Source organism: Micropterus salmoides, unplaced genomic scaffold (assembly GCF_014851395.1).
Source record: "Micropterus salmoides isolate LMB-PRFRI ecotype aquatic unplaced genomic scaffold, ASM1485139v1 Ms_hic_scaffold_10, whole genome shotgun sequence".
NCBI lineage: Eukaryota > Metazoa > Chordata > Actinopteri > Centrarchiformes > Centrarchidae > Micropterus > Micropterus salmoides.
Window position 1 is genome coordinate 15463017 of NW_024040041.1, and position 23684 is coordinate 15486700.

The 23684-nt window shown below is 41.2% G+C and overlaps 1 protein-coding gene across 1 annotated transcript in view; it reads left to right on the forward strand.

The window, feature by feature from the left end:
- Window positions 1-19241, forward strand: part of LOC119887974 (protein phosphatase 1 regulatory subunit 29) — a 51107-nt gene extending 31866 nt beyond the window's left edge. Inside the window, exons 2-3 of the mRNA XM_038698480.1 lie at window positions 9298-9978; window positions 10774-19241. Coding sequence (XP_038554408.1) covers window positions 9637-9978; window positions 10774-13290 — 2859 coding nt within the window. The 5' untranslated portion in view covers window positions 9298-9636 and the 3' untranslated portion in view covers window positions 13291-19241. The remainder of the gene's footprint in view (window positions 1-9297; window positions 9979-10773) is intronic.
- Window positions 19242-23684: the final 4443 nt, after the last annotated feature.

Consider the following 23684-nt stretch of genomic DNA (forward strand, 5'->3'; position numbering starts at 1 on the left):
TTAGTTATTTACGTTTCAGAACATAATATTGTGGATTTGAACCTGCTGGCTTGAATCCGTAACAGACAAGTTAAAATTTTGCTACCCAAACATTTAGGCTGCATTAACCTCTTATGTTCTTGAAGGCCAGCAGGAAAGCATTTGAAAGACCTTTCCTCACCATATCTACCCTTGCTAAGGCATGTAAATGCGCATGTTTGAAGTGTAGAGAGCATTTTTATCATTTTCTACAGCGAGGTGGTGATTCCCTTCTGCCCTCAATGGCATTATTTACCCAGGCTGAAATCTCTGACATTTCACTGACCTCAATCACTGAATCCCCACTACCCTTTGTAGTTCACATCATCCAATTTCTGTTTTCCCTCGGCCCCTGTGTGGCCCAGGTCCAAGCCACATGTCCAGCTTCTCTCCGCTGCTATTCCCCAAATCCTGCCCTAGCTCCCACAGTAACAGAAACAATCTGCTTCTTTCCACACGGTTGCCATGATTGCTCTTAAGTTTCTAACCCCAACTCTGTCTTGCTTTAACCCCAGCTCTTGGTTGTATCTACACTAGAAATGTGTCAAGCGCCCTGTCATCTCACCGTGGAACCACGTTACCTGTCATCTCACCGTGGAACCACGTTACCTGGCCTTGCACCCAGTCATTTGTAGTGGAAAAGAAACCTTGGTAGTAGTGGTGATATAGTGGTCAGTCGGGGGGCTTAGGTGCTCTGCTCCATTTAGCCCTAGACCTTCGGGCCCTTTTCTGTCACGCTCCATTGCATCACTTCTTCTTCCCCCTGCGAGGCATGCAGGGAATGGGTATGATGTCATGCATGAGCAGCCACAGATGACAGTGGTCTAAAAGTCAACCATTGGCAAACAAATATACACAAACACACAGAGAAGGTCAGGGAGGACAGAGAGAAAGTGAAGGTGTAAAAAAAAACAAGAGATAAGTTGGAAAGATCTTCTAAAGGCGTACATGACGATGAAATATGAATTATAGATCAAACCTGAGAGAGGTAGTTGAAACACTCTTTCCCCTACTATCCCTTTCATTCCATTCCGCCCTTTTTCTCTCTGTCTGCTTGTTTTCCTACCTCACTCTCCAAAGTTGATCTTTTTTTTTCAGCCCGGATCACTCTCATAATAGCAGGTTGCATCCAAGGTGATTTGTGTTTCAGTGTCTGTTACTTTGACTCTGTTCTTTGTGGCTGTGAAAAATAAGATAGGAAACAAAGATCAAATGCAGCATCTCGTCTGTTCTGTCTCAGCTGCTGCTTCCACTGCCCTTTCCCTCTTCTTTCTCCTTCTCTCCTCACTTTCTGCTTCCCCCTTCTCATCTTCCTCAGTCATTTATGTCTCCCTATATGTTTCTATCCTACTTGAGCAACAAATAACTGCTCAAGGCATGGGGTATAAAGGCAAGATGGTCCAAACATTAATGCAGTTTATGTAACTTTTTATGTTTATAGACAAACATTGTATATATAGATATACATAATATATAGGAAGGTGCACACTTAGAAAAACAAATACATATCTTTATGTATTTATGCTGCCAAGAGTGAACAAGCAACATTTTGTTCAGCACGGCTTAACAAAGTAGTGCCTCTGCTTTTGTCAGGTTCGTCTTATGGCCAGTGAGAAATGATCTGTTCCACTCACACATACACACGGTGAAGCTCTCAGAGGAGCCTCATCTGTCTGTAGTTGTGTTTGTCTCATCTCTAAGGCCTGTGTGAAGTGGAGAGGAAGGAGTGTTTTGCTCACAGCCCCGATCTCTCCGCACTACACTGACTGTACTCCAGGGAACTGGCCTGGACGAGAAGAAAGTATAACAACAGTGCACGCTGATGGAAAGAGAGCAATGCAGGAAGAGGTGAAAAAGAGACAAAGTGAAGGAAATGAAGAGACAGGAACACATATCAAGGCTTGGGGAGGGATTAGAGGAGTTTAAAGACAAGAAGAGGTAGAGGGAGAGAGACCTTGGAGGAGGAAGGTAAAGAGCAAAAAGCAGGCAGAGACTGAACAAGCACTTTTAGGAGATTCTTGTCTGTGGGGTTTGTTTGTGATGAACAGTTTGTCAGTCGAATGCCAGAAAGGCAAACTCGTCACTGTAGTCACAGCGAACACACACAAACACACTTTCAGCTACATGCTAAAAAGCTTTCTGCAGCATGATCCAAAATATTTGGAAGGGCAATCCAAGTCATTTGCTCTGCCCTTGCAACAGCTCTCCTCTTGTTTCCCCTCCTACCCAGGTTCAGGAAGACATCCACTATGGGTGGGAATCCCTGTGTGTGTCTTTGTTTCCACGTGTGTTTCTGTGTGTGTACAACTATTTATAATGTTACTCTAACCTGTACATGCAGAAAGTATTGTGCTACTTGATGATGTTGGGGTTACATATAGTGGATAGCAGGGATTAGATCAATGTGTGAGTGTGTGAATGCAGGGTTTGTATGTTTGTGTATGTGTCACAGATACAGAGTACTGTATTCTTCTTTTGTCATAAAATCATTGAACCATCAACTAAGCACCTCATCATGCTACATTGTCATAGCGGTTACCATAGTGACCTGAGTCTTTTCCCAAATTACTGAAGTGAATAAAAATAGGATTCATTCAAGGTCATAACATCAGCCTGTGGACACTAAGAGGGGTTGTCGGTTTAAATCCCCCCTTGTTCAAGTTGAGAAGCAACAGGTTTGGCCTAACAATTAAAACAAAACACTGAGACCAGATTTGTTCAAATAAGTGTCCGCCCATCGAAACATTCCTATCTTCCCTCTTTGTTACCTTTCCACGAAATGAGCACTTGAATTGTTTGGGGCACCCACTTGAAATCAGTCTTTCAAGTCTGTCTAAGGTCTTCTGACTCATGGTAGAATGAATCAAATCAATTCCATTTAGCACCATAAAGAGAATGAAATTGTGAAAGGTCAATCAGTGTCAACTCAGAAAAACACGATCAATTTATGTAACCAGTTTAATAGAAAATCTCTTTTTATTGTGTGTCAGACACTATTCTGTGATTCTGTCTCCGTTTTATAGCATTTTGTATTTTGCATTCTTAACTACTTGTTTTTTTGGCAATTAAGTCAGATCCAGAATCCTCACCCCCAACAGCTATTTATTGATATTATCATTTTGTCCTGAGACTGTCAAACCTAATTTGATGCCCTTAAGATTGCCTAGCAGGAGTTCTCAGTGTTAGCTGCTGGAGATGAGAGCTACTAAGCGATTTCCCTTACTTGCTTATCCCAGTTTAGCAACAAGTGTTGAGCTATTGTATCTTATTTGTTCTTTTTTGACTGAGGATATTCTATTCCTGTTTTGTTTTTTTTGTTTTTTAATTTGTTATTTCTAAATTAAACACCTTCAAAACACTGGGATGTCGAGTCCGCCACTGACCTGGGGAAATGTCATTGTGCTGTGTGCAGTGTGAACACAAACAAAACATGAATCCACATTCTGCATAGAACATACAGAAATATTTGGAGTTTGTTTGTGCAACATGTTTTATAAAATGTTTTGCATTACGTTATATATATTTTAAAATAAGTGTAAAAGTTCCATTTTTGAATATCCTTAATTTATTGATGAGTATTTCTACCTCAGCAACTCTTTTTGACCTTGGTTGTCTCAGATACATCTACAGGGCTTTTCTTAACTCTCACAATATACCTAGGAGGCAGAAGGTCCTTGTCTGATTATATAATGTGCTGCTGCCTGAGTAAATCTGTCCCTAATTACACACAGATCGTGAGCACAAATTGAATGAAAGATTCAGTGCAAATGTGCCCTGCACTTTTATGTGCATAAAACTGCCTCTCTTCATGTCAGCTCAATGGGTACATATAATTTACAGATGACACAATTCAAAATGACAGCATCATATGCAGCCAGCAGCACAACAGGTTCCAGTAAATACATTCACATTTGGACTCACAGTGGCTCAGCTCCAAGAGTCATGTTGGTAATAGAAGCGATATGAACCCTCTCCAATTCCTACACCTGTCACAGTCAATGTTCATTTGGATGCTATTAGAATTCAGTTTCATCATTGTGGCTAATGAAGCGGAAGAGACACGCTGATTTGATGCGAATGCCAACAGCATCCAATTCTGTTAGCATTAGGTTTAATTGGCACTGTCAATCATAAGTGTGTTTCCATAGCAACAGTGATGATCAATATGAGCATGTGTAATCAGGTAACCCAGATTTGTATCATATGAGGGGATGGATGTGATATATATGTGTGTGTGTGTGATGCAAGGATTTTACAAAGTAGGTGTCAAAAAATCTTGTCCTTCACAATGTGTTTTGCTTTAAAATTGTTCTTCCAAAGATGGAAGAAAATTGATCTTGAACATATTTGGTAAAATAGATGTGCTAAATCAAAATCTCTTTTAATTTACCAAATGATGTGTTCTGATGTCTTGTAATTTTACCTTTACATTCCAGAGCAGATAGCACTTGAATTTGATTGATTTGTGTTTAAGGGTTCAATTAGTAACTTCAGTTCCTCTTTGTGAGGCATGGCAGTAATTCAATTACAAGATGAGGCTTTTGAAAAGTGTTACTGGATGTATTTCTGGAAAAGGTGGATGTAGGACAGTCAGATACCTGCAGCTACCCTTGCACCACCTGTTCACCTGCTACCTTCCAAGATTTTAACCATTTCTGCTGCTGTGACCCGCTCAGATTACATGACTGTATATGCTCCACAAGTACAGGTCAAAAAGAACTCCCATGAAATGTTATATATAAAGGTATTGTTAAAAATTACAAAAACAATTGCTTGCTTGTATATAGTATTATAAAACTATCAAATTTTAAAGTAGTATGTACACAATAAGATAAATATATCTCATAGTTTTCATGGAATCAAATCTTACAATGCACATCAGCAGTCTGCAGCAATGAAGTAAAAAGTTTGATCTCATTTTCATAGTTACAAAAGAATCAGTGTTATGAGTCATGCTCTTTCCCTTTGAGACAGGTGTTCTGCATGTCCCATATTCCAAATTATGCAATCATATCCCTGAACACGCACACATACAGAACTACTGTGCTTCCTGCCTCCCTCATGTGAACCCTCTGGGTTTCACTATGTGGAGCACCAAATGAGATCATGTCTCATGTGGAGGGGATAAACCTCAGACGATAGAGTGAGGTGTGTGCAGGCCTGCATAGAGCCTGGGACATGAACAGTGGAACAAATCAAAAATGTAATATCTATTATTTATGCAGATAGTATGTGAAGGTGGCGGGGTAAAGATTTCAAAAGATGCCAGTCCCCAACTGAGCAAACAAAGTTTTTTTTTGTGATGTTAATAACTGAATTTATTACAGATTGACAAAATACAATCAAAATTGATTTATTGATGTGTTTATAACAAAGATTATGACTTGATTATATTAAAGATTAAATCAGAATCAGATTCAGAAGGAGCTTTATTGCCAAGTTGTTTTTTACACATACGAGGAGTTTGCTGTGGTGATAAGGTGCTACACGTAGACAAACATACAGTCAACATAAATAAATGTAGAAATATATAAATATAGAATGGAAGAACAACGTTGCAGATATATACATGTGCATTATTCTGGGTCTGTGCCGTGCAGAAGTAACGCAACGGAAGAGAATATTGTGTACATATAAATATATAAACTGACAACATAAAAATATACAACAACAAAGATCAACAATCAACAACAAGAAACTGTTTTTGTGGCAAGAGGTTTTGGTCCTGATGGACCGCAGCCTCCTGCCAGAGGGGAGAGTCTGAAACAGTTTGTGTCCCGGGGTGGGAGGAGTCAGCTGCAATCTTTCCTGTTCGCCTCAGAGTCCTCGAGGAGTACAGGTCCAGAAGAGAAGGAAGATTGCAGCCAATCACCTTCTCTGCAGAGCGAATGATGCGCTGCAGCCAGCCCTTGTCCCTGGCAGTGGCAGCAGCGTACCAGATAGTGATGGAGGAGGTGAGGATGGACTCAATGATGGCGGTGTAGAAGTGCACCATCATTGTCTTTGGCAGGCTGAACTTCTTCAGTTGCCGCAGGAAGTACATCCTCTGCAGGGCCTTCTTGGTGAAGGAGGTGATGTTCAGCTCCCACTTGAGGTCCTGGGAGATGATGGTGCCCAGGAAGTGGAAGGAGTCCACAGTGGTGACGGGGGAGTCACACAGGATAATGGGGGAGGGTGGGGCTGTGCTCTTTCTGAAGTCCACGACCATCTACACGGTCTTCAGAGCGTTGAGCTCCAGACTGTTCTGGCTGCACCAGGTCACCAGATGGTCGTCATCCCACTTGAGATGAGCCCAATGAGGGTGGTGTCGTCCACAAACTTCAGGAGCTTGACAGACTGGTGACTGGAGGTGCAGCTGTTGGTATACTGGGAGAAGAGGAGAGGGGAAAGAACGCAGCCTTGAGGTGAACCAGTGCTGATGGTCCTGGAGTCAGAGACATGTTTTCCCAGCTTCACGTGCTGCTTTCTGTCCATCAGGAAGTCAGTGATCCACCTGCAGGTGGAGTCAGGCATACTCAGCTGGGAGAGCTTGTCCTGCAGCAGGGCCGGGATGATGGTGTTAAAAGCAGAGCTGAAGTCCACAAACAGGATCCTGGCGTAGGTTCCTGGGGAGTCCAGGTGCTGGAGGAAGAAGTGAAGGGCCATGTTTACTGCATCATCTACAGACCTGTTGGCTCTGTAGGCGAACTGCAGGGGTTCCAGGAGTGGGTCTGTAATGGATTTTTAGGTTGAACAACACAAGGCGTTCAAAGGACTTCATAACCACAGAGGTCAGGGCGACGGGTCTGTAGTCGTTTAGTCCAGTGGTCCTTGGTTTGTTGGGGACAGGGATGATAGTGGAGGCTTTGAAGCAGGCTGGGACATGGCATGTCTCCAGTGAGGTGTTAAAAATGTCTGTGAACACCGGAGACAGCTGATCAGCACAGTGCTTCAGGGTGGATGGGGAGACAGAGTCCGGCCCAGCTGCTTTGCAGGGTTTCTGCCTCCTGAAAAGACCGTTGACTTCCCTCTCTGTGATGGAGAGAGGAGGGGAGGGGGTGGAGCTGGCCAGCTCTGAGGAGGGGGGGGAAGAAGTGGTGGACTGAGGCTGAAGCTGAGAGGAGGAGTCACAGGGGATGGTGTCCAATTGACTCTCAAAGAGGCAGTAGAACTGGTTCAGCTCATTTGCCAGGCGAGAATCGTTTATGGAAATATATTATGTCATCAAAACAAAAAGTGATATGGAGATTGGGGTCATATACAAATAAAATATATGAATGTTAAGTTGTTTTTGCTAAATGCATTTCCATTTGTCTGTAAACCTCTCCTGGACTACTAACAAGACTTGCAAAGACAGCTTACTCATGTCTTACTGTATCATAGAGCCCTTCCAACAAAACACTGTCTTCACAGGTGTTCAGGAAATGAACACCTGAAAGTCTGTCAAATTTTTGGCTTCATTATTGTGTGTCTTTGGTATTAATATAAAACATGCAGATGGAGGGACATGTTTTACAAATCGAATCTAACCAGCTCCTGTCCTGTGTCCAGTTTGTTTCTGTCTCATGACTGAGCCAACAACTATTTGTACAGTGAGTCCTGATGACCTTCACACTAATCTGGCACTGAAATACTTTAGATCCAGTCAGATTGTGTCAGGATCCAGTTTTGACTGGAGCTCACACAGGTCTTCAATGAGCACCCCTCAACATACTTAGCATTATGTTTAAGCTATTATTATTCCCATCAACCATGAGTAGGATGTTTGTTGTGCTGTAGCTTACCATAAAGTGGTCGTTTTTAGTACAGTCAGGGGCACATAAAATCAAATAGGTCATTGAGTGGCTTGAGTGATTGAAACTTAATGCATCCACAGTGATTTGTGGGTGCATTTGCACCTGTTTTTCTAGCTGTCTGTTTGTGACTAGATTATACACATTTTGATGCAGCTTTGTCTTTATATCCATATGTTATATCAACCTGTCAAACATAAACATTAAGACCACCTTGACAACCACATGTGTTCTATTTCCTTTACCCTGTGTCTTCTTAATAAGAGGAGGCAGTTAACCTAGCAGGTGTCTATGGTCATTTGATCTACATGACAATGTAACATTTCACACACGTAGTATTACAGTTTTCTGCAGTAGAAGTAGTAGATTAAAAAATGGGGGATGGACCTGATTCTGTGCTGACACCTCGAGGGAGCGTGGAAAAGTCGGAATTAGAAGGAAGTCTGAATTCGGAGTACAAAGAAGAAATCTGGCCTGTTCGTCAGAAAAAGATACAGAGATTTGCATTGTTATATTCATGGAATGATGATCAAGACAATGTAAAATTGAGATGTGAGATGACAAAAGTTGAGAGAGTACTACATGTAGAAAGATAAACAGTAGTACATAATGTCATTAACAGCACACCAATAATGTGTTCAGAATAAATCTTTATAGCTTTGACTATGCATGTCTGTACAAGTTTGAGTATGTATGTCTACACAGGCATATGCTTGTCTGAGGACGTGTCCATTTCATTGCGCATGTTTGTGTAATGTGTGTGTAATTGTATGTTTTCCCAAGCTGCTGAGTCGGCAAGAGGACAATGTCTACCGTGATGCAACAGGCAGCTAATCCTCTCCTTATGTAAACGTTTGACTGCTATTCAAATGACATGCAGATGGGATAGAGAGCTTAGGTTTTGGCAGGATAGTGTCATAACAAGGAATGTCTGTGGAGACAGTGTGGTGTCAGCATTTGGGTGATTAATGCTGCTCTTCGTGTTTAAAAAAGGAATCCTCCTCTCTGAGGACTGAGGACAGATTCACAGGTGCACATAGGTATCAGCCAAAACTTGATGACCTCATAGCCTTACGAGGTGGTGGATCAAGTGGGGTGGGTGTGTGTGTGGGGGAGGGGGGGGGGGGCTAAAAGGGGGCCTGTTGGGGCATTACTGCATGCATATATTTACATGACAAGAAACAGCATCGGCTGAAGAAACAAGCCCCGGAGGTGAAGTGAGATGGATTTTTGGATGCCTGCAGGTGCAGCAAAAATAATAATGCAGAGGCAATAAAATGTTACAGGAAGTTGGTGGAGTCTGAATTCAAATATAATTTATTTAGATTTTGGTTTCAATACTGTTGTCATTTGTGCAAAGAGTGCAGGCAATATATGCAGTGTGGACAGTATAATATTTATGCAGAACAAGTAATAAACAATAGTCTTTGCCATCATGTATCATTTATCACATTATATTGAATTTGCTTTATTTCTTATCTTTATTTTGTTATATTCTCCCCTATAGATTCTCCATTATTCCAAGGGCCCATCCATTTGAGTCAGCCACAGCGGAAGAAAAAGGAGAGACTATGAAGACAAGCTGTGCCACCCCGCACTGCAGCCCAAGATATGACATAACATGGGTCCCCTGCTAATTGCCATGATGGTCATAAAGCTGTGACTGGCATTGTGAAGGTTTCGCCCCTTTTTCAGCACCCAACCCCGACCCTCTTTGGAAATCTATCCTAACAACAGTGTTGCTTCCCTTTCTCCTGCAAACACAACCTTCCTACCTGCCTGACCCGACATTCCTCTACTTAATAATTATAGCTTATCCTCTTCCTCATTTCTTTTCATCAACATTATGCAGGGTGCTTCTTCCACCTCCACTCTCCTTCTTCTTATTCTTCCCTCTCTCCTATTCTTCTCCCACTTTCCCAACGTGGTAAATGGGGACTGCTGGCTCATTGAGGGAGACAAAGGCTATGTGTGGCTGGCCATCTGCAGTCAGAACCAGCCACCGTATGAGACAATCCCCCAGCACATCAACAACACGGTCCATGACTTGAGATTGAATGAGAACAAGCTGAAAGCTGTGCTCTTCAGCTCCATGTACCGTTTCACCAACCTGACTGACCTCAACCTCACCAAGAATGAAATCAGCTATATTGAGGATGGAGCCTTTGCAGGACAAGCCAACCTACAGGTGATGGGAATATGGATAATAAAAGATTAACACAAGAATATTGTTCAGAATGCATTAGAACTTGAAACTAGCACCTTATAACATGTCACTGAACTATGTTCTTTATTTTAATTTGAAATAGAGTGGGACATTTCATTGTAGAGGTTTCGTTTGCTGAATGCATTAAACATGCATTTGAAGGAGACCATAATTAGTTAAATAGTATTAAGAATGATGGTAACTGTGTTTCATTATAATTTTCCTCAGTAAACTCAGTTGCAGGCATAATATCCCTAACAACACAGACATGAGGGTGAGTGAATTGGCAATCATTAGAATAAAAAAAAGGCTTGGTTACAGACGTTCTCCAAGTCTAAGTATACATGATTGTTTTTACAACCTTGATTGGGCATGATAATATATTCCTCAACAACTTGATGAATGAAGTCTGAGGCATTGCTTAAACAGCATCAACTGGGCAAGTGACACACTGTGATAATCACACAGGTTGTCAACAAAACCCCAATTTTACCATATTGTTTAAACCATCAACAGTACAAGAACATGAAACCTGAAAAATGAGAGGACAGTTTGTTATAGTTTGCATTGAAAGAGTGCACGTGTACAACTTATTAAAGACAAATAATTGTACTGTGCGCTGTGTTGCTTGCCCTTCTGGTGTCTGTTGTAGACAATGCTGCAGCATAACCGAATCCATTAGTTGAGCTGAATGAAGATTTTAATACCAGCAGTACACATGATGACAAAACTAAGCCCACAATGTAAAAAGTTTAAACTTTTGTGGGTCTTTTTCAGGTTCTTCAGCTGGGCTACAACAAGCTGACGAACTTAACAGAGGGTATGATGAGAGGGCTTGGCCGCATGCAATGCCTCTTCCTCCAGCACAACCTCATTGAGGTTATTGCCAGCAATGCATTCTGGGAGTGCCCCAGCCTCAGCAGCATTGACCTGTCATCAAACAAACTTGCCCGCATTGACCCATCCACATTCACAGTTCTTAGTCGGCTGATGGTGTGTGAACTGGCAGCAAATCCATTCCATTGCGGCTGTGATCTTTACAGCTTCCTAACCTGGTTAGAGTCCTTCAACAATGTAACACACACCTATGACCGCCTCCAGTGTGAGACGCCCCGGGAGATGTTTGGCTTCCCCTTACTCATCGCTGCTGGCCATGCTGGTCGGAATGCCAAAAATATTTTGTACCATCACTGCCGAGATGGAGTGATGATTCCAGGAATGACCTCTCTCCCACCAGATCTGGATGGTCCTTCTGGGCTCGGACCAGAAATGTTCGGGGGTGTGGGGCCGTATAACCAGCCGACCACATCTTCCTCATCTACTGAACACAGCTTCATTCCCAGCATCAAGCTCCATCATGTCTCATTGTCATCAGCCTCTCTCCTTGTGCAGATTCCAAGGCCCTACAGCAAAATGTATATTCTAACGCAATACAACCACACATACGTGTCTGACGTCATGAATTTGAAGAACAAGAAGGAGATGATCACCCTCAACAAACTCAAACCACACACCAATTACACCTTCTGTGTAGCATCCATCCGCAACTCTCAACGTTACAACCACACCTGCCTCCAGTTTTCCACACGGGCACAAAATCAAGATGACATGCTCCCCACGCCTTCCACTACTACTCACTACATAATGACCATTGTGGGCTGTCTTTTTGGCATGCTCATTGTTTTAGGCCTTGTCTACTATTGTCTACGTAAGAAACGGATGCATGACGAGAAGAAGAAGTCTATCTGTGTCAAGAAAACTATTCTGGAAATGCGCTACGGACCAGAGGTGGCAGCAGCAGTGGCAAATGATCTATCATCAGTCCACAAGCTTCAGGAGCAGTCCAGAGAACATCGCCAGTATCAGCACCACCATGGAGGTAATATCCCCATGTCCACATCCTCTAGCTCGGGAATGCTCCACTCAGCCAACACCAGTTCCTCTAGACTTTCCTCTATCCCGCAAGTAGAAAAGATGGCTACTGCGTTTTCAGAGGCAATGGCAACAAGTAAAGGAAACTATATGGATATAAGAACTGGAGGGGCAGGGATGGAAAGGATGGGAGATGGTGGGCATGGAGGGATGAGGGGGGGAGACTTGAGAGATGATGATGGAACTGATGTTGGGGATGACTCAGATGATGATGGACATGGCTCTGCATCAGAGATTTCCACCATTGCCATGGAAGTGGACAAGGTTAACCAGATCATTAACAACTGCATTGATGCACTGAAATTGGATGCAGCAGTGGCTGCTTCAGGGGCCTCTACTAACCCCACAGCCTCCTCCAATCCCACCTCACCTCCCCCCACCAGCACATCATCCCTTACTCGTGGCCTAATCCCACTCTCCCAAGGGGTGACCGAGACGTGCCAGGCCCTTGGTCCCAACAAAATACCCCCCCCACCTCCTCTCCCTGCCTTGAATGCCCCGCTCTCTGAGCGCCCAGGAATCAGTGGTGGTGGTTTTGTCGTCACTCCTCCCTACAGGCCCCCTCCACCAGCCACTGCTGTACGTCCCATTCAGCGGCAAATGAGTGCAGATGCAGCTGTGGTTATTGTTAATGCTGTCAAGAAACAGTGCAGTACGACCTCTTGTGGCTCCATGAGTCGGGACAGGGAACGGGGAGGAGCAAGGGTATATAGTCTGGATGTTCCTGAGCCAAGAAGCCCAGATGCCTGTAATCAACAACAGCAGCAGTACCCAGACCGGGCCAGTCCCGTGGGCTGTGGGGAGCCCCTGGAGAGGCTACCTTTAGTAGGGAGTGGGAGCTGCATTGGAGGGGGTGGTGGTGGTTGCGACAGTGGTGGTGTTGGTGCCCAACATCAGGACAGCCAGAAGCCGCACCATTACCATCAACAGCAACAAATACAACAGCAGCAGCAGCAGCAGCAGCAGCAGCTGGAGGTGCAGCAGGACTACCACTGCTCGGAGCACCGCCACTCTGTCCCAGCTCTCTACTATGAAGGCTCCCACCAGGGCTCCCCAGCCCAGAGGGTTTCCTTCCTAAAGCCCTTGACGCGCTCCCGCAGGGATGCAGCATCTTACTCCCAGCTTTCGCCTGCCCGCCACCATTCCAGTTACTCTGGCTACTCCTCCAGTCCAGAGTACTCCTCAGAGAGCTCACTGCGGATCTGGGAGCGTTTTCGTCCCTACCGGAAAGGCCAGCGGGATGAGGCCTGTTATGTGACGGCCGGGAATGCCCTTCGAAAAAAGGTGCAGTTCGCTAAAGGCGAGGACCTGCATGACATCCTTGATTATTGGAAGGGTGTGTCAGCACAGCAGAAGCTGTGACTGAGGGACCACAAATAAGCAATGTGGGAAAAATAATTTGCAAACTTCTCTGATAGGCCTGTAAGCCAGAGAAAAATTAAGAGAAAATCGTAGGACAAAATTTTGCCTTTGGATTATTTTTGGCATGCTAGGTGTATAGAATATTGTCCTAAGAGCAAGGACTGTGAAACTGTGCCTGGGATACGCGAGTCATTAAGGTGTTTTCTTTTACACTTCATTGTAGCACCATTTCTGGATCATTCTCTTTTAGTGTTTATGGGTTTTATTATAGCACAGAGAGCAAATGCCAACTGTGTAATTTAGTACTCTTTGAGTGATCACATTTTGTGATCTTATGGACCATCTTTATCAGTGCCATGTTTTAATCTATGGGTAATCACAGAAGGTAAACGTTGATACCCTTCATTTTAAGCTTGTGTGATCAAAGATGTTGTTTCCTGTTTTGTATTGGGTGCTGTATCAATTTGCAGTGTAAACTTGGATATGTTTAGACTTATAAGTGAAGGGATGCCGATTAGCGAACAGAGTTGTCAAATGCAGGACCTCTCTCTCTTCTATGAGATCATTCATGCAGCTGAGGAATTTGCATTTCAATAACATCTGTCACCCAAAAAGAAAGAAGAAATTCAAAGGACATTAACAAACAAAGAGAGGTGGGCTTGAGGGGCCTGTAGCATAAGAAAATCGTGAGAGAGATTACAGTAGAACCTTAGTTTAAAATAGTGCTATGATTGCACCCTGGGGTGTTCAACACATCTTTCCAACTAACACTCTCGCATGGGTCAATGAATAGTGTGAGGAACGTTGTCCCATAGCTATCCAAAACCGCCCTAAACAGTATTTGTCCAAGTATTGATCAGAACTGTGAGCATAATTTGAAGGAGTACAGATGGCAAAATAATGTTTCCTTAATGAAGGTAATTAGATGCTACTTACCTGTACAATTGGGAAATTTAACTAATAGCCGAATGAGCTCTTACAATCCTGTTAAAAAATGGCATGAGAGATGTGACCCATATGTGACAGAGATCAAGAGAAATTGAAAATTGAAATTGGGCATAAAAGAAAAAATGGAAGACAAGTAAGGATACCACTGCCACTGTGAATGTAAGCAGATTATAAGCAGGGTATGGGGAAATCTATTTGCATCATTGAGCACCACAGTACATTCCAAATCCTTTCTCTAACATGAAAACTGAATGAGGCACAGAGGGAAAGGACACTTCTAATTACTGCCAACGTGTCTGTTCTGTTATGGAAATTACTATTGTTGTCTATTGATAACTTAATTAGCCAACTTGTGACAGGCATGTTCGCTTGCACTTTACTCTTCATGATTGTGTGTGTGGCTGTGTGGTTTACAGTGGTCAGTGGGTGTTGGCATGCCTTGTAAGATTATATTGTATTTGCCCAAATTTACCTAAATGAATAGTTGTCAATATCTTTCCCAGTGACTGGATGTCTAAACACTTATAGATTATTAATGGCATGGGCAGATATACAATGGTAACTGTATTTTTCCAGACATACATCACATGACTGTGATGCTTAGATATACCACTGTAGCGCAGTGCCTCTTGCTAACACAGCCATAATCTAGTCTCCATTCATTAAAAGTGTTATACATCCACTGGGCCTTTTCTATTGAAATAATCTAATTATGATTTTCCTAAATGAGAGTGTCATTGCCTGGCATTCTGACAAAAGGCATCCTTTTTACCCAAAGTGCTGTGTAGCTGTTAAATTTTTGCATCATCAGCTAACATACACAATCGGAGACACCCTACCCTAAAAATGTGAAAACTTAATCAGTGGCCCTTGCTCCACATTTTTATTCAGGGCTATATTCAAGAGAAAATAAGTTATAGTGACAAGTTTAATTTCAGGAACATTTTTATCTGTTGATCCTCACTTGTTTATTGTGGATGATGTTATTTGGCCCGCCTCCCACCACCTTCCCGCTCCCACGGGTCCAATGGGATATGGGTTTGGCACTAGCAGGACACTGAATCTGTCCTGTTCCGTTTTATTAAATGAGAAAAGTCAGAAATTGCCTTTCTTGCAGGCAGGACCTGGGTCTGCACAGCACATATCAACACTGCTTTTCTTCTTTTGTTGAATATTTGATCTTTAGCATGCGCTTGACTCCTTTGAATAAATGCAGGTCGAACTGGAATAAGAATGCAAATGTGAAACGGTGGTATATAATGGTAAATCCATATTGATCTATGTATTTCTTCATCCCTCTTTGGTTCCATAAAACATCTATCCCTGTCACTTTTTCCTTGTTTTATTAAGATGTTTCCACACAGTCAGGTTCAGAGGTCATAAACCTTGGAGTCAGTGTTGTGCTGTGAGTGTTTACAGTTGAATTGACCACATGAGATCAAGAGCCTCACTGTCATCTTTTAGTAACATGTCTGGGATGCACCACCTCATCCGCCTTCTTTTTATGATAAAGCACCATGTGAAGAAGATCAGTCTTGGAAATGTTTAGTCTCCTGCTGATCTCCTATTATCTGAGATAACAAAGTTTCCAAAGGAACGTGTTACTGTAATTGACAGACTTTCACTTAATCAGAAAAAAGGATTTTCTTTGCTATTACATTAAAGGAGTACCTAACCCCACAGAGAGAACATGGTGTGTTAAACTTCCCAGATCCTCAACTGCCATAACAAGTTTACAGACATGGACACTAAGGATAAGTATAACAGCAAATTCAAAATGATCAGTAATAGCAGGATCATTCCAGCTGCCATTCATTTTCATTCACCTGACAAAATGGAATGTGACAGAAAATCCTGATTATTACTGTTTCCATGGACGACTTTTCATTTCATACATTTTCTATTTGAATTAACATATTTAACACACTAATGTATTTTTCAGGAAATAGATTTTCAGGGGACACATGTACATTCAAGTGCTCTTCTGCTCATATTTGGATGAAGCTCTATGATGATATGGCATTGCTGGCTCAACAGAGAACATTTTCAGTGTCTGTGTGAGAAGTGCCAATCTTGCTAACAATTTATTAACAGTGTTTTCACCATAGCCCACATGAGTGCTGTTGCCGTAGTTGGAGGGGATATTGTGTTTCTCATCATTAATAATTACTTGAAATCCTGCTGCCAAAATAGCCACAAGAGTGTCATGCAAAATGGAAATGAAGACTAGTTTACACAAAATTCAAACTTGACTAGCAAGTATTTTCTATAACTCAGTCAATTTTCAAACAGCAGTAAAAACAGGTACAAATATTAACAAAAGAGGCTAAGGAACTTGTTTTTCAGCAGCGCTGCACTCCCAAATAAACTGTTGTTGTTGCTCCCCTCAAGCAAAGCTAGAATTGGTGGCTTAGACCAAACATTTGTGTTAATTGGCCTTGGAGCTTTCGGGGTAATTCATAAAGTTTTAGTTTTTTGGGGGGGTTATTGGAGAATCATCTACAGTTGTCACTCTACAGGATTGAAGCTTTCAATAAAACAGAGCACATTCTAGGGTTATCACCAGCTCAAATAATTTACCAGCTGATTACTAACAACTAATAACTCAAGCAGTATCATACCTGTTTGGATTTTTTTGTCCCACAAAGCTAGCATCAAACAAAAGAAAAAACTAGTCTTCCTTCCCAGCTCATATACTCGTGGAACCCTGGAGGGTAGCTCACTGGGAGATCAATGGTCCTTTTTGTAGAACTGTCCTTGTTGTTTGTCTCAGAGCCACAGAAAAGCCAGACGTGAGAAAACCACCTAATGTGCTGTTAATGTTCAGTCCTTTTGTGGGAGGCTAGCTCGGGTTGCTTCCCCTATCTTGGTATACCATAAGAAAATCACAGACGCTTTCAGTTCTAACATGTTAATCCTTTGATGCCTTGATTTAAAGTCTGATCCAATTAAACTAAACACAGTTTCTTTAATAATAAATCAGAGCTCAAAATGGGGTGTGGGTTTATGTCTAATCAGATTCTAAATTACTAAAGGAGTTAAATGCTTCCATTAGTAAAGACCACATTTTTACAAATGTGATTAATGCTCGAAGCACTGTCTGTCAAAGTGTGACACTGCTTCAGTGTGTGGTCATCGTCATTTGAGGGTAATCCGAGGATGCAAATTTAATACTAATTACTAATACAGAGAAATCTGACTAACTCTTTTGCTTGACCATTTACTAGATCATATTCTTCTACAATGAAGAACAAAAATTTACACAAATCTGTAGATTAAAACTGAAAGTCTGTGTCAAAGCAGCCAGTGTTTTAACATACATACAGGCCAATGTATAGTATGAACTATAATAGGTATTGACTGATTATTCAACATATTACAATGCACATTATTCTTATTTCCGCATTACAGAAAGATGTGGTTGATAATAATATATAAACCTGCTAACTGAAATCAATGTAGACTGGTAGACCAATGCCTAGATGCAACAAGAGATGATGATTTATACTGAAAGAGAGATTTGCAAAGCTGAGTAATTAAACGCAATTAGTCACAACCAGGAAAAAAAGGATGTAAGTTGAATAATCCATGTCGACTTTTTCACACCAACAGCAAACTAGTTTCTTTTTTTTTTCAGGCTATTACGTGGCATTAGAGTGATTTTCTCTCTCTACTACCTTCTCCTCCCCAATACCCATGAAAACACACACACACAGCACACAAGCAGACACACACACACACACACACACACACACACACACACACACACAGCAGACTACAAAAATGGAACCTATAAAAGTGAGTCACAATGAGTCACAGTCTGACTAAACTGAAATGACTCTTTCATGTAAGGCAGGTAATGGGCAAGGTCTTCAAAGAGAAGTGAGCAATAAGAGAGGAATGGCTGAATTTAGGGAAATGCAGGCAGACATCTGGGATAAAAGATGTGGACGCGTGGCTACACTAAAACACACATGTGCATGCATAACAGAAGTGTACTGTGGGAACAGCTCTTGCAAAACATTCAGATACATATGCATTTCTCATGACTGAATGCCGCCCTCCTTTAAAGCCTTAAGAAGGACAGCTTCATTTCCACTTATGTTTAAGGCAGGTGACAGGCACGTATTAGCAGTGACAGTGGGTTACAAATCCTTTTATTTGGTATCTTTAGACCTTTTGTCTAATAGTCTATTAAGTCTATTAGCTTACTGTGTGGGAGATTAGCCTGTGTGAATTATGTGCCAAATTTGATAAATGGGAAACTATACTGTGTGTCTCCTCATGATAGCCACAGAAGGGCTCATGTGATAAAAAAAAAAGTCAAATGCATGCCAATTTTAATATTTCTCTTTTTAATGTGAAATTATATTTATCAAAAGAACGAAAAAGGAAGTCAGTTGAGACAAAAGAAATATGTCTTAGCGTGACTGATTTCTTGGTCATTCTTCACACTTTAGGAGGCAGCTCTGACAGTCTGAGCACTGCCAACGCTGCCTTCTCAACTGCCAAGCACTCTAAAAAGGAGTTTGAAAAATACAAAATCCCCAAATTAAATAAAAATTTAATTTATGTTGAAAGCATGCACTGACAACAAAAAGTCCTCATCAGAATATCTAATATGTTTTGCATCTCTAATTGGACAACCATGCAGGTTGACACACAAAGCTTTGTCTGTGAGCTATTCTATGCTCCAAAACAAGCAAGTAGTCTGCACATGGATGGATTTTGAATTTCATTGGCAGTTGTTTTTTGAGCTGCAAACACATTTAAGATAGAGAAACCTCTGATAATTCTAAATAATAGGCTTTCTGGGCAGAAGAGCATTTGAAACTCCTAAGGTATGCCACCTGATTGGACCGTGGACACTTTTTACACATGTTTATTTACACTGACACAATATGCATTAACTCTGCAAGGTTTATTTCCAAAGATGGACAAAGGACTTAAAGAATCTGTGAAATATCTGTGAATTTTGTACACTACATAAAAGAAAAAAAAAATGCTATGGTTAAAAAAAGCTTCTATGGATGTTTTATACTCAGCCTGATATCTTGATATGTCTGTGTGTTTCTCTATTTTCAGTTGGCTGTTTGTCTTTGTTTGTTTTTGGGGGAGCTATTTTTGTTTGGGGGGGGGGGGGCGTTATTGGTAACTGAGGGATTGACTTTTTGTACTTGCAATGATATCAATGAAATATGTTATAATGGTTTAAGAACAGAGAAAGCTTCACATAGTGTACTACATAAAAGAAAAGTTGTTATATTTGCATGATTCCCTGTATTTTTTGAGAGACAAAAATATATTGTTGTGTACAATGAGTGAACGTACATTGAAAACAAAAACTGTAGGGGCTGATATACAGTCAAGTACCTTTGATTTGAACATTTAGGCTTCAGCCGTTTTATATTCTCTGTGACGTTTTATATTACATTCTTATTGGTTTTCATTTGGGTGGTTATACTGATTACTGACACTGCAGTTACCCTTGCTACTGTTTTAGCCACATGCTGGTGGGGTGCGCAGTGCAAAGAGCGGGTAAAAATGTCTGAGGCTGGTGGGTGTTTACATCCATTAAATTACGAGAAACAGCACTCCATTCTTCTCCATTACAAAGATTATTCTCCATGGCAGACATGCAAAGCTATCTTCTTTGGCTTGAGGCCGGGCCCTGTCACAGTTTGTGGTTGTATTTTCTCTGAACTCAGCTGTCTCCTTTATGGAAGTTGTTTGTTTTTTTTTCAGTTAAGGGACGTAATATATGTATAAGAATACATCTTTAAAGAGTGTGCTCAAGTGATGCAATCACACACACTGTGGACTGTCTAATGGTCTTAACCTAATCCCAATCCATCAGTTAGAAGTCACTGGAAAATCAATGCAGCCTCAGCGGCTTCTCCCTCAGCTTTAGCCCACTCGCTGTTAGCTAAATCAGTGATTTTCATTCATCATCCTCTGCTCTCAGATCCTGCTGGTTTTCTATCCAACTACTTAACTGAATTCACTTTAAAGCCATGTCTTTTATCATCACTCTTTTATTGTACACTAGTTTATTATACACTCTTGTACATGCTTTTTGTGTACACAGAAAATACTGCAAATGGACTTGAGACAGTAACAATAGATTACCACCACTGTATTACCTAAAATTATATCTATGAAAAATGTATTTATATTCCATAGCACTCAAAAACATCTAACATTGATCATTTTTAGATCAGTTAAATTCAAATGAATGAGTTTGACCACAGATAAAGTGGTTTCATCGGGTAGAGTAGAGCCTATATGAGACAACAAGGAGTCTTGAGCACATTTCATTTGGCACCCATCCAAAAATGTGTAAGTAACACCTACTGCAGTTCTGCTGATACATTAGTTATTGCATTAGGGTCCATACAATGACAGCAGCCATGAGTCATAGTCATGTTTACATTCTACAGCGATAATACAAGACTTTATAACCATATATTGATTGTTTTGTGGCACAGCCTTTGCCAAAACCTGAAAAGGCCTCCCCATGTCGAGTACAAAGAGAACATTAAATGCATTAAATGCAACCTCCAGGCTAAGCCAGGTCCTCAACATGGCAATGCCATATCATAAGTTTGTAGAGTTCTGTTTTACTTGGATAAAATGGCACTGTAGTCTGATATGGCAGCTGTTGTTTATTGGTACTGGAGCTGAATCTGTAACTCCCAGTTCTCTAAATCCAGACCCGGAGTGGCGAAACTCGCTTAAAGGTCCCATTGCAGTGAGAGCAGATGCCGTTCTGTGTCAGAAGCACATCATACTTATCTATGTTAATGTTTTCTGTTTGCAATTCTGAACACACAATCCTGTGCTGTTGTGGTTCTCCGAATGATTGAATTTGTCCATGCCAGAGATTGAATACTCAACTCGACTGTCAGTCCACAGAGAGAAGGCAGGGAAAAGGGGGCACCCTTGACTCATTGAGGAAATTAAATGTCCATGGATTGATCTGTTCAAAAGCTAATAGTGTCTTGGCCTTGCAGCAACAAAGTTATTCAGCATTTGTGTAAGATGATGCAGAGACAGCTGCCATTAAATAGACATGATGATGACTATTATTCAGTAAGGCTATGGATATCGAAACCTGCCCAGTCAATCGTCAGCGATTTGAGCTGTAATTCCTTTAAGGTTAGGGATACAACTTTCCACAAGTCACTGCACAATGTCACAAAGCTACAGGACGCATTTGAGAAAAGCACAGTGCAGATGTATAATAATGTGTTTAAGTGGTTGAACCATTGCATTTCATTTGCTTTAGTCACACATTTTATTTTCATTTTAGTTAATTAGTAATTTTTTTGTCATTCTTTTTTCCATCACTTACAAGGAACTGAGAGTAGAGGCGTTTCACTATCTTACAGGTTGTACCAGTTGAAAATATGTATAAATTGTATAAATAGCCCGTTTCTAATAACAGTATTTCCATGATCCTGCCCGGTACAACACAACCATCTAATATACAGTTACTGAAGCGTAACCACCATCTGTGTGATCCCTAAGCATAAGGGTCAAGCAAATTCTCACAACAATATCAAATGATTTTAGTGACTATTCGGACATGTATGTAACACTTGTGTCAAATATGGCTCTTGCCAGGTTAACAGTATCAGGAGGCTACTTGGTCTCAAAAGGCAAGAGCTAGAAAAAGGGCCTTCTCTGCATCAAATTAAAAGTCCCATGGTCAAGTTCTATTCAAATCTTATGTGACTCTCCCCTCTGGTTTCAGCTCTACACTTATTAATGTTTAGAGACCAAAAGGGAAAGACAAAACAAAGGTTTGGATGATAGGAACAATTCTTGGCTTTTTTCTTTCTTTAATTATTTGTTGCTGATACTGACATTTTTTCCCTTTGCGATTTCTGTACAAAAGATCTATTTCTATATTTGCAATAAATTTGTAATTAAAAATGAACCATATGTACACAGTCTCTTTGATTAACTAGATTTATTTATTTTTATTAATATTTTGGGGGATAAATAGTTGTTGCTTATGACTGACTAGTTTATCGAGACATGTCCTGACATGTAGCCCTACACTGTCAAATGAAAATGTGTGTGTGTGCTAGTCTGCCTTGTGGACTACTATATACACTATATACGATATATGCTACTCTATCCTTTGGATGGGCTCTGTAATTGAATTATTCATGCATTGAGGGCTGCAAAGCACCTGGACTGACTATTGTGAGACATTGCAGAATTTCCCTTACCGACACATACACACACCACTGGCCACTTGTACTCTCCATTAAAACCTCTCAGTGTTTTAAGGGTCCTGGTACAATGGTACGGATGGGTACTCAGGTAGGGGGGGGTCAAAACTTGATGACTCACCAAAATGACAAACACGTCCACCTCAGTTACGGTTCCACAGTGAGTATCAGATGTTTGAGTCCAGTGTGAGCAAACGCTTTGCTGAACACACAAATTTAATGAGAAGAATGACAGAGAACAACCAGGGAGTTTTCTGAACCTGAAGGCAGAGAGAGCCATGGATCTGGGCTTTGCTGGTAGCATTCAAAGTGCTGGTGGGACATGTTTTAACAACAGAAGAATTGTTGGTATTTACACACTGTATTTAGCAATGTTGCTAAATTTGATGTAAAGGCGAGAAACACACACACAAAAAAAACAGTGGAAACAGAAATATTCTAAACAGAACATTTGATTATACATTATGTTAAAGGGCTATGAAGAGATGTTTAGGCTTGGAAATACAATTGAAACAGACACCTGTAATGTTCAAGAATACATTTAGTTACTTTTAGCAGTCTACCACACAATTACACATTTAGCCACATCTAGATGAGCAGAAACAAGGAGGTCAGAAGGTAATAAGGACAATAAAATAACCTTTCTTAACTCTTTGCTCCAAGTGATTTTTTCTGGTGCACAGGCACAAAATCTCCTAAACGCAGGATGGAGAGCATGGAAAGGTAACGAATGGTGGTTCACTCTCAGGGCACCTGTTCCATGAGGGTTTAACTGTTAGTCATGTTTCTGTGTCATTACAGGGGCAGTGTAGTTATTTTGCTTTGCCCCATTTAAAGTGAAACCAGTGTGAAAAATAACAGCAGTACACTGTTACTCTAGTTCTATGATTAGAGGTGGACCCTACAGACGTTGATATGGACAGTCCAAAAGTGGATGTAGCCCATTGAGATGAGCCCTCCTGCTGTCTGATTTGCATTCTGCTTGATTATGCTCTCTACTCTGGTCTCTAAATACAAGTGGAGGTGTCTCTATGATGTAAATTTGGCATGATTAGCCCAATAAAACAAATCTCACTGCACACAGTACAAAACACTCCTGTACCTGAATACTGTAAAATGTGCCTATGCCTGTATTCCACTGTTTTTCTCTGCCCATCTTTTATCAAATCAAAACAATTCCCTCTCTGTGTGAATCTTGCTCTC